The sequence below is a fragment of the Rhinopithecus roxellana genome, chromosome 12 (assembly GCF_007565055.1).
Source record: "Rhinopithecus roxellana isolate Shanxi Qingling chromosome 12, ASM756505v1, whole genome shotgun sequence".
Taxonomy (NCBI): Eukaryota; Metazoa; Chordata; class Mammalia; order Primates; family Cercopithecidae; genus Rhinopithecus; species Rhinopithecus roxellana.
This window is the reverse complement of record NC_044560.1, coordinates 53876705-53889391: the sequence shown is the minus strand read 5'-3', so window position 1 is coordinate 53889391 and position 12687 is coordinate 53876705. Positions and strand designations below refer to the sequence as shown.

Here is a 12687-nt window from a genome sequence, read left to right as displayed (position 1 = left end):
CTTGGATATTTATTCTGGGTTTTGTAGCATTTTTATTAATATGGTGACTTTTTAAAATAAAAACAAACTTTGTCCTGACTTTTGCATACACTTGACTGCCTAGGGTGATGCCTTGTTTATACTAGGAACTGGGTAAGTTTGTTGAGTATGCCAAGTACTTGTATCTTGAGTACAAGTATTGGGTAAGTACTGGTGATGTGAACTTATTCCCTGTGCCTGTCCTAGGAATGAAGTGAATGTCTTCCTGCAGCTCCCCTGGCAGTCAAAGTGCCTCCTTCTTGGTGACGGATGCCCTACATCCTAGATGCTCTGTTGTCCTAACCTCCCAATGCCCTTTTCATTCTTTTTTCTCCCCAGTTCCTGGCACAGGGCCTGGCCCAGAGTATTTATGGAATAAGTTACAGTGCCAGATGCTTCTGTAATGAGCCAGTGCTAAGTCCATGGCTATTTTTCATGATTTAAAATTCAGAACAGTCTCAGGTCGGGTGCAATGGCTCACACTTGTAATCCCAGTACTTTGGGAGGCTGAGGCAGGAGGATTGCTTGCATGTAGGAGTTCAAGACCCTGGGCAACACAAACGTTGTCTCTACAAAAAAATTTTTTAAATTAGCTAGGTGTGGTAGCACATGCCTGTAGTCCCAGATACTCAGGAGGCTTATGTGAGAGGCTTGCTTGAGCTGGGAGGCTGAGGGTGCAGTGAGCTGTAATTGCATCACTGCACTGCAGCCTGGGTTACAGAGTGCACTATGATCCCATTCAATGTAGGACCTCCAGGCCCTCCATTCTAAGGCTGGTGAGCATAGCTGTCTTAAGCAAGTTGTATCTCTACACAGCCCAGGTCATATGGAATCTCAGGCAAAAATCCTCCCAGATTACATTTTCTGACAATTTAGTGTCATATATGAAAAGTATTCAAGAGTTGACAGATGGCAATGGCTTGAACACCCCAACTGTGTATCTCTGCCCCTTGGAACCTAGGCCTGTTGTGCAAGCCTAGATTCTCTTTCCTTCCCCTCCCCAGGATCAAGTGTCAGCCAGTTAGATATCCATACCTTGACAGTTCTGTGATGTTGGAACAACTTGGTTCTTGCAGAGGGTTGGCAGGTGGTCACCAGGGATCAGGGAGGAAGGGGTGTGGCTTGCAGGAAGCGGAAGATCTGGACTAGCAAATAAAGAAGGGGACCCACGTGAGCAACGCTGGACACTAGGAATGAGACTGAGACCTGTGGGATCTAGCAAGAAGCCCAGCGTGACCAGCGACACGATCTATGCTGGGGACCACTTGGGAGAGCCAAAAGCTTTGGTGGAGATGAATGGAGAACATCAACCTAAGTTCAGCATCCTCCTCTAAGCTTTGCAGACGAATCCTAAAATGGTCAACCTCTCCAGAGGGAAGAACGGCAAAAGGCTCAGAGGACCCACAGTCCCCTTTATTAGTGTAAAGCACTAAGAGGAATCATAACAGCATTTAGCCCCAGGCACAGGCTCGTGTTCCCCCACCCACTATGGCCGTGTTCTGATACATGAAGAATGGCGGCGAGACTCCAACTCTTATGTTTTTGAAAAAATTTATTTTATACTCTTAGAAGCTAAGAACTTTGCCACGCATGAACCAAATTTAGAATTAAGGTTCTTCCCTAGTGTATCTACTTCCTTTTGAAATTTTATAAACAAGATTTTATACACAAGAGGTAGCAGAGGAAAATTCCAGTCTGCTTGTTCCAAGCTCAGAAGGTAACTGCACACACCTCAATGTTAGCAGGGAAGGTGGGGCAGGACAGGGTAAGTTTGATGATACGGTGCTCTAGTTCCTAAAACTGATTGTAGTTGTCAGTGACCGTGTGAGGACTCCAGGAGAAGTCGTGGTGAGATGCCCGCTGGGATGCTTGTTTTCTTTCCCAGGATGCCTTCAACGGGCAGAATCGGCCATCCTAAGATCGGCCTCACTAAGGGAGCTTCTTGAGAACACACAGCATTATTAAGTTAATTGTGCAATTCCTGTTCTGTTTGCAGACCATTTTGAAAGGTTTATAAAAACATCTTCATCCAAAAAATTGGCAGTAAAAATGACAACTCTTCCAAGGTAAGCCTGTCATAATTGTCACTGTTGTACTACATTAAAAAAAGTCATCAGCAGGTTCATTGACTGTAGCTGTCAGCAATCAAGTGGTTACCAGCAAAGTGAAAACGATGGTCATTGCAGCAACAATATAAGCAACATGATCTGAAGCGTATAATATACACGGCGGACGATCCTGATGAAGCTTTTCAGTGAGGACTGCAGGTCTGGGGGTGTGGAAGGCGTTGTTTCCATAGGAAATAAGGGGACTAGAAGTGGCGATTTCACTCCTGATTTTGGGCTCCTGAGAGTGCAGTTGCCAGCGATGACATCCCAGCGTGGATCATCGCCAGCATTTCAAGGTCATGTCCCACACAATCTCTTGGTGAGGATGCGGGTGGAGAGAAGGTGAGAATAGGGTAAGGGAAACAGTAGGACAGGAAGTATTCACGTACTCAAAACCAATGTTAGAACATCACATTTCAAACTGCAAGAACACTGGAACTGTCTGAAGTTTGCCACTCGCCTCTGTCCATTGCTCTAAGGGCACAGTTCTGCTCTTAAGTGCTGGCCCTTCCATCTTTTCAGTGTGTTTGACAAAAGGCCATTGCCAGCCTCCAGCAAGTCACAGAATAACAAAGTGAAGTCTGACGGCACAGAAACCCTCACTGCCAGAGAATGAAACGACTGGGCCAGGGTGAGAGCACAACGAGACGCCATCTGCCTGGTCACGTGCCCACACAATGCCACAGCAGCCAGACAGGCACTTCGGGCCTGGCTGCGCCTCTGTGACTTGGCAAATCTAACTGACAGTGAAAACCTGGCACTTCCTGAGGCTCCCTAGTTCTGTGCATGGTGAGATGAAAATAAGGCAGAACCTGTAACTAAAGGCAAAACAGGGCCGAAAATGTGAGCAATTCAAAATACAAAATGTACAAAATATATATGAAATATGTGGGTGTAACCTCCCCCACCATAAAAGGGAGCTGGTATAAATGAGTGAATGGTGCTATACTTTGCAAATACAACTAAATGAATGGTTATTCAATTGCTTTATATTTATTTCTGGGAAAATAAATCTTAAACCTTGACTGTCTTTTCAGTTAATCAGTCATGTTGAGGAGAAACAAATTCTCAAATTCCTTCTCTGCATTACAATTACTACGAAACTCACAAGCAGTGTGTACCAACTCAAATAGTTAACTTCATATACAACCAATACCAAGGGTTTCAGTAATTATGTTTTAAGCAAAAGCAAATGATTGCAGATCACATGATTTAAGACTACAGTTTATTCAATATGTCTCCAAGCATTAAAAAGATAATTCTGTGAAGTCAAGCGCAGTAAAATTATAACTTAAAGTGCTTTTATTTTGCTGTTTTTAAAATCTGTTTGGGGAATAACTCATAAGTGACTGATGTCAAATAACGCACCCTGTACTTCTGGAGAACACAACATTTTCAAAATTGCTCTTTTTAATATCAATTATATCAGAAAAATACCTTCAAGAGCTTAATGTTTCCCAATTTTTGATCCTGATCCTGGTAACCTTTCATCAAGATCCAAGCTTATGCGTAGGGTTCGCATCTAGACCCATCTGAAGTTCTATACAAATAGGGAGACATATTAAATACAAAGGTCTGTGTAAATTGACTTCTTTAACTACTATTTTACAATGAAAAGGAATTTTATTACATCTTTACATAATTTTAAATTGGATATTCCTGTTTAATGTTACTGCAAGATTAAAAATTTGCCCCCACCACATATCTAAAAGCAGCTTGCTTTTTTTTTCCATAAAATATAAAAACCAAAGGAATTTCTTTTGTAGCATCGTAGAGAAAGCAACAGCTTTATGCTCACTTTTGTATGTCTGTGTAACAAAAAAGTCTGCCACTGGCTCTATTTCTGAAAATCTCCACAGAAATGTGAATCCACATATAGACCACGCTCCTGGGACAGCTGATCCACATGCCGGAGTTCTCCCACTGTCAAACAGCTCCCAAATCTTCTAGTGGCCTAAAAACGTTTTCCTTGAGAAATACACGATCCGCCCAAGTCACAGCAGCTTTCCCAGTCTAATCTCCAGGCTCTTCCAAAGGGTTCAAGTTTGAGATTCTGATTCCAAGAAGGTGCTGAGCATCTTGTATTGTGTCTTGACTCCTCTCAGGCTGGGCACGTTCCTCTAAGGATCAACATCGTCAAGGTCACTTCTCAACTCACCAATCATCATGGGAGATTCTGAACCCTGCAGAAAAGAAAAGGAAGTTAAAAGTTCATACGGTTAGAGAAAAGATTTTCTATGCTGACTTGTGTTCTGCAATTTAAACATGTCTTCATCTGGCAACTTAATGCAATGTTTATCAAAGGGTAATAAAATGTGATAACCATTACATCTAATATTTGACAATTCATGATTATATAAAACATGCACATTTCTATGATCTCATTTAGTCAGTGAAACAACCTAGTGACTTGTCTGAAGTCACAATGCCACTCTGCACTCACGTGAGGACGCAGAACAGTGATAAAGCTGGGAGAGGCATTGGTGGCCACTGTGCCCGCTTCACGCTGGGCACTGTGTGAGCCTCCCTGCCCTGCACCTGCCAAATATGGGCTCTGGGTCACTCCTGGGTCTGAAGGCTGCCTCTGTCACCATCTGTGTGGCCTTTGGCTTACACACTTGGCGAATCGTTCTGAATACTCACTGTATGCCGTGGGACTGATCTAGTTGGAGCTGGGGTGGGGAGGAGCCAGGACAGTCTCTCTAAAGTGACAACCTAAGCTCAGTGACAGTTGGGGGTGAGTAGGGGGGCCCTGAGGTGGAAGGAAGAGAGTATACTTGATAAATAAAATTTAAAAAAATGGGCCAGGCACGGTGGCTCATGCCTGTAATCCTAGCTACTTGGGAGGCTGAGGCAAGGAGAATTGCTGGAACCTGGGAGGCAGAGCTAGCAGTGAGCTGAGATCGCGCCACTGCACTCCAGCCTGGGTGACAGTGCAAGACTCCATCTCAAAAACAAAAACAAACAAACAAATAAAAAATCAGAAAATGGGGTGGGGAGGTACACAGGGGCTAGATCAAGCAGGACTATGTTGAGGATTCTGGCTTTTCTCCTCATAACAAAGGAAAGTCTTTGAAAGGTTTTAGTGCATGAACTGGAGAGAAGCAGGAGTGGAGGTGAGGGGGTCCTTCCTTACAGACATGAGGAGAGAGAGGCTGATGACAGGTAGAAGAGAGCGACGAGCACCCTTTCAAAGGGAACTGTCCGCGATGACATGGGGGTGCTGTGTGTGAGATAAGGAACACTGATGGAGGGCCAGCTTTGGTGGGGGCAGGGAGGAGACAGGTAGAAGAGAGCGACGAGCACCCTTTCAAAGGGAACTGTCCGCGATGACATGGGGGTGCTGTGTGTGAGATAAGGAACACTGATGGAGGGCCAGCTTTGGTGGGGGCAGGGAGGAGTCGTTGGGCACATCGAGCCTGAGGTTTTTAAGGTATGCCAAGTGGAGAACATCAAGAACAAGAGAGCTGGATGTTCATGTTCAGAAATCCAAGGTGGACACAGGTCGGAGACTCCACGAACCTTTAGTGGTGGCCTAGAAGAGGTGGTATTAGGAAGGAGACAGAGAAGGAACAGCCAGAAGGGTTTGAGGAAAACTACGAGAGAGAAGTGTCAGGAAAGCCCTGGAAGAGTGTTTCAAATGGGAAGAGCGCCAGGAGCGCCAGATGCGGCCGAGCACTCAGCTAAGATGAGGCCTGAAAGCTGCAGGCCACCTGTCACTGCAACTGCTGAGTGGGAGAAAAGAGGGAGTCAGCAGGGAAGAGGCTGAAGAGCGAGTGAGAGATAAGAAAATGGGGCAAGTTAAGTTTAGAGAATTAGTTGAAGTTTGGCTGCAAAGAAGAGGAAAGAAGGCAGGGGCAACAGGGAGAAGAGAGGCTTTGACAGGGCAGAAGAGAAGCCAGTGTGCTGAGACGCCGCTGGGAAGGGTCTGGCAGGGGGGAGCATTCCGGATACTGAAGAGTTACATACACACTAGAATGCAAAGCTCTGCCAAGGTGGGCGGGGATGAGTGCTGGGGCTTTAGGTGGACAGAGGCAAATTCCTACTGTCACAGGAGAGGGGACAAGAACAGTGCAGATGCTTGGGAATTAGTGGCTGTAGGAGCTTTCCTGTGACAGCTTTTATTTTCTCTGCAAATGAAATAGGTGATGAGGTCATGTGTGGAGTGACCTTGGGCTAAGTCACATCACTGTGCTGGGCCGCAGTTACCTTTCTGTGAAATCAGGGTGACAGCTGCCTCACATAGTGCTTATGAGGATCGGAAAGATAATGCTTAAAAAAAAAATGACACCCACTACATCAGTAACATTCATTTAATGGGGCCTATTCTGTATCAAGTACTGTGAAGGGACCACAGAGGAGACCGCTGTTAAGGAAGGTTACAGACTATTGGAAAGATGTAATGATTGCATTGACACTTAGTTCAGTGTTTGCACACAGTGGGTGTTCAATACATATTTATTTTCTTTTTCCACTATCATGATTGGTATTAAAGCTGTTTTTTTTTTTTTTCTTTTTTTAAAATAAATGTCAAAATTTTCTTGGACTCCCCCGGAAAGCAGGTATACTTCAAGAACATGGCAGCTTTTCTTTCAAGAGTCCACGTTTCTAGGAAGGCTGGTGAGAGCAAACGAGGGACTTTCAGTAACCTGGCAAGGCAGAATAAAGTGAACGAGCTGGAACAAATCCACCTGTGGCCCGGCTTCATCGGGACTACCTACAGATCGATCAGGGTGGCCAGCCAGACATCTTGAGGCTTTGCATTCACTTCACACTGCAGCACTGCTCAGCCCCGTAAACACACGCTTAGTGCGTGCTAAGCTGAGATCACTAGAGGGCAGTGCTGGTGTCTCTTTGGACTCACATTCCAGAGGAGGCATCTTGTTTTCCTCAACTGTGGAAATTCTTTTTGGAAAGCTTAAGAGCAAGGCTGCCCTTTGCACACAAGGACATGCTGACAGTTATACCTGCTGTAGATGCCTGTCTCCGTTCTCATTGGCAGGACTGCTCTCCGACCCATTACTGCTTCCTGATTGCTCTTTTTCATTCAACAAAGCTGTGGCATACGCTAATGTGTCCTGCAGAAGATTCAAACACAAGATGACAAAGTTAGGACCCATTCAGTGGCAGCAGCAACCACCAGGGAAGACTACCTTTCATGTGACCTTCCACTGTACCGGAGGCCTAAGAGTGAGGCCTTCATCACAGTCACCAGAACCCCCTCAACCCCTGTCCCTTTTTGGGACCAGACTGCCCAACCTGTATGACTTTCCTTCTAGACATATAATCTGCACATATTTGCATAAGTGTACATCAATCTGTTGTCTTTTCATAGAAATCCAATTGTTTCTTCTGCTTGTTCTCATTTTCAACTCATCTCTCTCTTCTCAGAGGTTGCAGTTTCTGAGAAACACACTGAGAATCTTCCGTAAGGGATTTAGACCACACAAAAACGAGAGACAACTCTCACCTGAGCTGAAATGGTTCGCTGAAAGGTTTTTCCAGTTGATGTTTCATTAGAGACATTACTCTGTGGTGTCCAATAATGTTCTGACATCTGAGATGAAAGGTAAAAAATAATGCCATCAGAGGTGACAAATAAGCCCCCATGAGTTCACAGTTTCTACCATTAGATATTAAGAGTCTTAAAAGCATCCAAAGTAGGCTACAAGTCTACCCAGACCTTCCATCACATAAAGTGATTCAAGACTTCAGTCAAATATTGGTGCTTATATCATCACCATCCCTACCTTTTCCCCTAGGAAGTTAAGACATATGTATTAGGACAAATTTAATGCACACAAGATAGAAACTGTACCAAAGAAATGTTTCAAATCTGAAAACACTTTAAGGTCAGTCTCCATATTCAGTTCCAGAGATTTTTCCTGACAAGATGTGCTATTATTGATTCCTGTGTTACAGCTAGAAAAAGTCAACGTTTAATTACCTTCTTCTGTAGCCACTGCACAGCCCAGCTCCAGTGGTGGGAATTCTCCTTGAAGTACTCCTTAGCTGCAGGACACCTGATGACCGAGGAGATTTTTATTAGCCAAATTCTTTCTTTCCTTGTTCCTAGTGCTTCATTGTGAAATGTAAATGCTAATTTCATTAAAATTCAGTTGTCTTTATATTTGTGATTCTACTTAAATGGGGTTCCTAGAGTAGTCAAATTCATGGAGACAGAAATTACAACTGCTTCCCCTAGGGGCTGCGGGAAGGGTGGAATAGGGAGTTAGTCTTCAATAGGTCCAGAGTTTCAGTTTCAGAAGATGAAAATAGTTCTGCAGATGGACGCTGGTGATGGTTACGAATCAATGTGAATGTACTTAAAGTCACTGAACTATACACTTAAAAATGGTTCAAATAGTAAATTTTGCGTTATGTACATTTCACCACAATTAAAAAAAAGAGCCTTCATTTTGCAGTCAATCAGCTTGTGTTCAAATTTTCACTCTAGGATTCTAGGCATGTCACTTAAACTACCCATGATATATGACTCACAACTGCACTAACTTCATGAAGTTGTTACCAAGATGAAATAAGATAATATAGGCAAGGTTCTTGAACAGTGCCTAGGTTCACAAGCGCTCAGGAGCTACAGGTGACATGATCTGAAAGGCTATTCTGAGGTTAGGGGCCTAGAGCCTGAAGAGCTGGTGGCTGGGTTACATTAATGCGAGACCTTGAGTGAAAGCTCATGAACTCTTGCTCTTAAAGCCTCCATATCTGCCCTGATTCCTGCCTTTCTGACATAAGGCCTGATGGGTGAGCTTTTCTGGGCCACTCTTTCAATACTTCCCCTCATATTTTTTTGACATCATTCAAATAGGTTTCTGTACCTTCCAAGCAAGCAGACCCTGACTGAGTCAGATTCTCCAGGTATCAAAACCGGGCACGTTTCCCTTCTGCTCATATGTGACTTGTAATTAAAACACCATTTCCTCCCTGCATTTTAATTCAATACTTACTTTTGAGCAAGAGTGACAAGAAATTTGACACACTGGTAGCAGCGACTGCTGTCCACATGATTACTGTGGTGCATCAAAGCTGAAGGAAGAGAAAAGGACATTTTAACAATAAAAGACTAAACTGAAAGTGGCTCCAAGTAACAACAAGCTCTCCTGTTCTAAAACAATTTTAATAAACAGATAAAGAACAACTTAACTAAAAGCATGGTGGTGTTTGACCCCATAGAATCCCCAAATTCTAATGAGCAGAAACCCTACTTTAAGTATGTTAAAAAGAAAAAAAACAACGACAACAAAAAACATACATGGTGCTGCAAATTTGATTTTTAGGAACAGGAACAAAACTTTTTACTGCCTAATTATTCACCTAGAGACTTTTCCACACATGGTATTACTGAGAGTAGTTATAACACTTTTAGTTTGATAAATGAAATTTTATGATACTAGGGTCAGTTCAGCAATTATCACCTGCTCTGTGTTTTAGAGATTCAAACATAAATAGGCTGGGCACGGTGGCTCATGCCTGTAATCCCTGCACTTTGGGAGGTAAAGGTAGGTGGATCACTCGAGGTCAGGAGTTTGAGAACAGCCTGAGCAACATGGTGAAAGTCTGTCTCTACAAAAAAATACAAAAATTAGCTAGGCTAGTGGCGTGTGCCCATAATCCCACCTAATTGGGAGGCTGAGGTGGGAGGATCACTCGAGCTTGGGAGGCAGACGTTGCAGTGAGCTGAGATCATGCCACTGCACTCTAGCCTGGAAGACAAAGTGAGACCCTGTCTCAAAAAATAAAAATAAAAATAAAAATAAATAAATAATACTTGGTCCTGCTCTTGAGGAGTTTATAGTTTTTAAGTTCCAGAGGGCCTGTGTGTGACTCTGACTAGAGTACAGCATTCCAAAGGGTGGCCTGAAAAGCTGAAGCTACAAAACTTTTTAGCTTAAAGCTCCTTTCTACAACAACAACAAAAAAACACCCTAAATCTCTTAATACATAGCAAAATCTAAAAGGATTCAGATTAAGTAGAAATACAGGTAAATGGTGGGAGCTGGCTAAAATTATTCTTAACTAAACTTTTTCTTTCTTTTTTTTTTTTTTTTTTTGAGGCGGAGTCTCGCTCTGTCACCTGGACTGGAGTGTAGTGGCCAGATCTCAGCTCACTGCAAGCTCCGCCTCCCGGGTTTATGCCATTCTCCTGCCTCAGCCTCCCGAGTAGCTGGGACTACAGGCTCCCGCCACCTCGCCGGGCTAGTTTTTGTATTTTTAGTAGAGACGGGGTTTCACCGTGTTAGCCAGGATGGTCTCGATCTCCTGACCTCGTGATCCGCCCGTCTCGGCCTCCCAAAGTGCTGGGATTACAGGCTTGAGCCACCGCGCCCGGCCCAACTAAACTTTTTCTAATAAATAGCTCAGGAAAGCCAATTTAGTCTTCTGAAAAAAAAGCCCTGCCAAAACAACTTAAGAGTAGACTGTGAAAATGTGGTTACGCTTGTACCATAGGTAAAAAGACATTCACATTTCATGAGCCTGGCAACATCCTGAGTCTCAGGTTTTGGTTTTTCCCTTCCCAGTGGCTACAGAGTGGAATAAAAGATTTCTTGCATCAGGGAGTGGCCATTAGCTTGTTGAAAAAAATTCACAGCACCCCTGAATCTTACCTGATCTGGTAAAAGAACCCCAAGCTACACCTTCCTGACCAAAATAGGAGAATGTGTAGGGTGAGAAGATCCCTGGGTTTTAATTTTTCTGACCAGCATGAGGGAGTCCAGTGGCCCTGACCAGACTTCTACTGTATCAGTCACTGCAGAGCCCACCGAGAGAAGCAGGAGGCAGAACTGGCCAGAACAATAGATTATCCACATATTTACTATAGACGTTTGTGCATAAGGCCAGGCATACTTGCCTAGTAATCCATTTTCTGTCTCAAACACAAATTTGACTCGCTCTACTTGTATGGGATCTTCAATAACCTGTGAAGGAAGAAACAAAAATTAGTAAATAAAAGAAGGAACTTGTGTCATAGCCACGGGTGCTTTCTTTATCATTCTATTCCACAGATTAATTTAGTGTTTAACAACAACAACAACAACAACAGCAACAACAACAACAACAACAAAACCAATACAGAACAGGCATGGTGGCTCATGCCTGTGATCTCAGCACTTTGCGAGGCCAAGGCAGGAGGATCACTTGAGGCCAGGAGTTCTGAACTAGCCTGGGCAACAAAGCAAGATCCCATCTCTAAAAAACAAAAAAAATTTAAAAAGAAATTAGTTGGGCACAGTGACATGTGCCTGTAGTCCCAGCTATTCAGGAGGCTAAGGCAAAAGGATCACTTGTGCCCAAGAGTTTGAGGCTACAATGAGCTATGGACTGTGGCTCCAGCCCGGGTGCCACTGCACCCCAGCCTGGGCAACAGAGGGAGACTCTGTCTTGAAAAAAATAAAACAAAAAAACCCCCAATACAAACAAATATTACATCACTGCCACATATCTCAAATATATCTTAAAACTAAGAGAAAAAACTATTAAGTATACTTAAAGATCTATTCATTTTCTATCTACGTGTTGCTATCAACTACATCTATAGTTCTCTGTGGGTTACGAGAACATATACTTTATGTTCCTAAGGATAAGAGGTTTATGCTCTAACTTGCTTACTAAAAATGTGTTGAAGTTTTGCTATCATAGCTGTATTTTTAGTTCTTAGTACTGAACTGTGCATGGTATAAAACTATATGAGTTTGCTGTTGATAGATGAACAATACGCAGTCCTACTGTGTATTAATCTGCCAAAGTTTGTAAAAGCACTAGGACCAAAAGGAGGTAAAGAACTTGAAAAATAAGCTTTTAACAAATGGCATCTATGATGTCTTTTCTTATTCAAAACTCTTTATTAAGTGGCTATTCTGTGCCAAGGCCTCTACGAAGTATCAAGAATCCAAAGGGAACCCAGGCCCTCACTCTCTAAGGAACCTCTGGACCAGACTCTCATTAACTCATAACCAGTCACCAAATCCCATTGATCCTCTTTCCACAATACCTCTTGATCTGTCTGTCCCTTGCCCCACCACAGGCCTTGTTATTTCACACTCAGAACATTCCCAGACTCCTAAATGGTCTTCCAGTTCCCAATCTTGCATCCTTCTTTACTCCATCCTTCAATACAACTGCCAGAGGATTTTTTTTTTCCCCAGCTCTTCACACTTCTGAGACTGGAAAGCATCCTACAATTGATTACATTTCAGTTTCATGGCTCTTAAAAATAGTTTTCGTAGTACGTACATACAATCAATAGTGTCTAAGATTTGATAAACTATAAAACCAGAAATGTATCTCTGAGGGTGATTGTGAAGTTTAAACCTAACATCATTTGTGCTAACACGATGCCTTCTCCACCATAAAGCCCTGGCAGGGGTTAACCATCACTATTACTCCCCTTCAGTCCCCTGCACTACAGTTGTCTGTGTACTTGTTTTGCTCCCTCACTCAACTGTGAGCTCCTAGGAGGTAGTTTTATTACTGCTCACCTCTAAATCAAATGCATTAGACACGTGACTGACATGAAGATTTGGTCTCTATAAATGCAGAC

General features: G+C 43.3%; 1 protein-coding gene across 2 annotated transcripts in view; it reads right to left on the bottom strand.

Annotated features, from left to right (window-relative positions):
- Positions 1–1558: 1558 nt before the first annotated feature.
- Positions 1559–12687, bottom strand: part of USP24 (ubiquitin specific peptidase 24) — a 145530-nt gene continuing 134401 nt past the window's right edge. For both annotated transcript variants that reach the window (XM_030942132.1, XM_010372705.2), the window contains exons 63-68: positions 10999–11065; positions 9095–9173; positions 8074–8149; positions 7597–7683; positions 7094–7204; positions 1559–4309 (exon numbers count right to left, since the gene is read on the bottom strand). In XM_030942132.1, the coding sequence (XP_030797992.1) occupies positions 4247–4309; positions 7094–7204; positions 7597–7683; positions 8074–8149; positions 9095–9173; positions 10999–11065 (483 nt within the window). In that variant the 3' untranslated portion in view covers positions 1559–4246. The remainder of the gene's footprint in view (positions 4310–7093; positions 7205–7596; positions 7684–8073; positions 8150–9094; positions 9174–10998; positions 11066–12687) is intronic.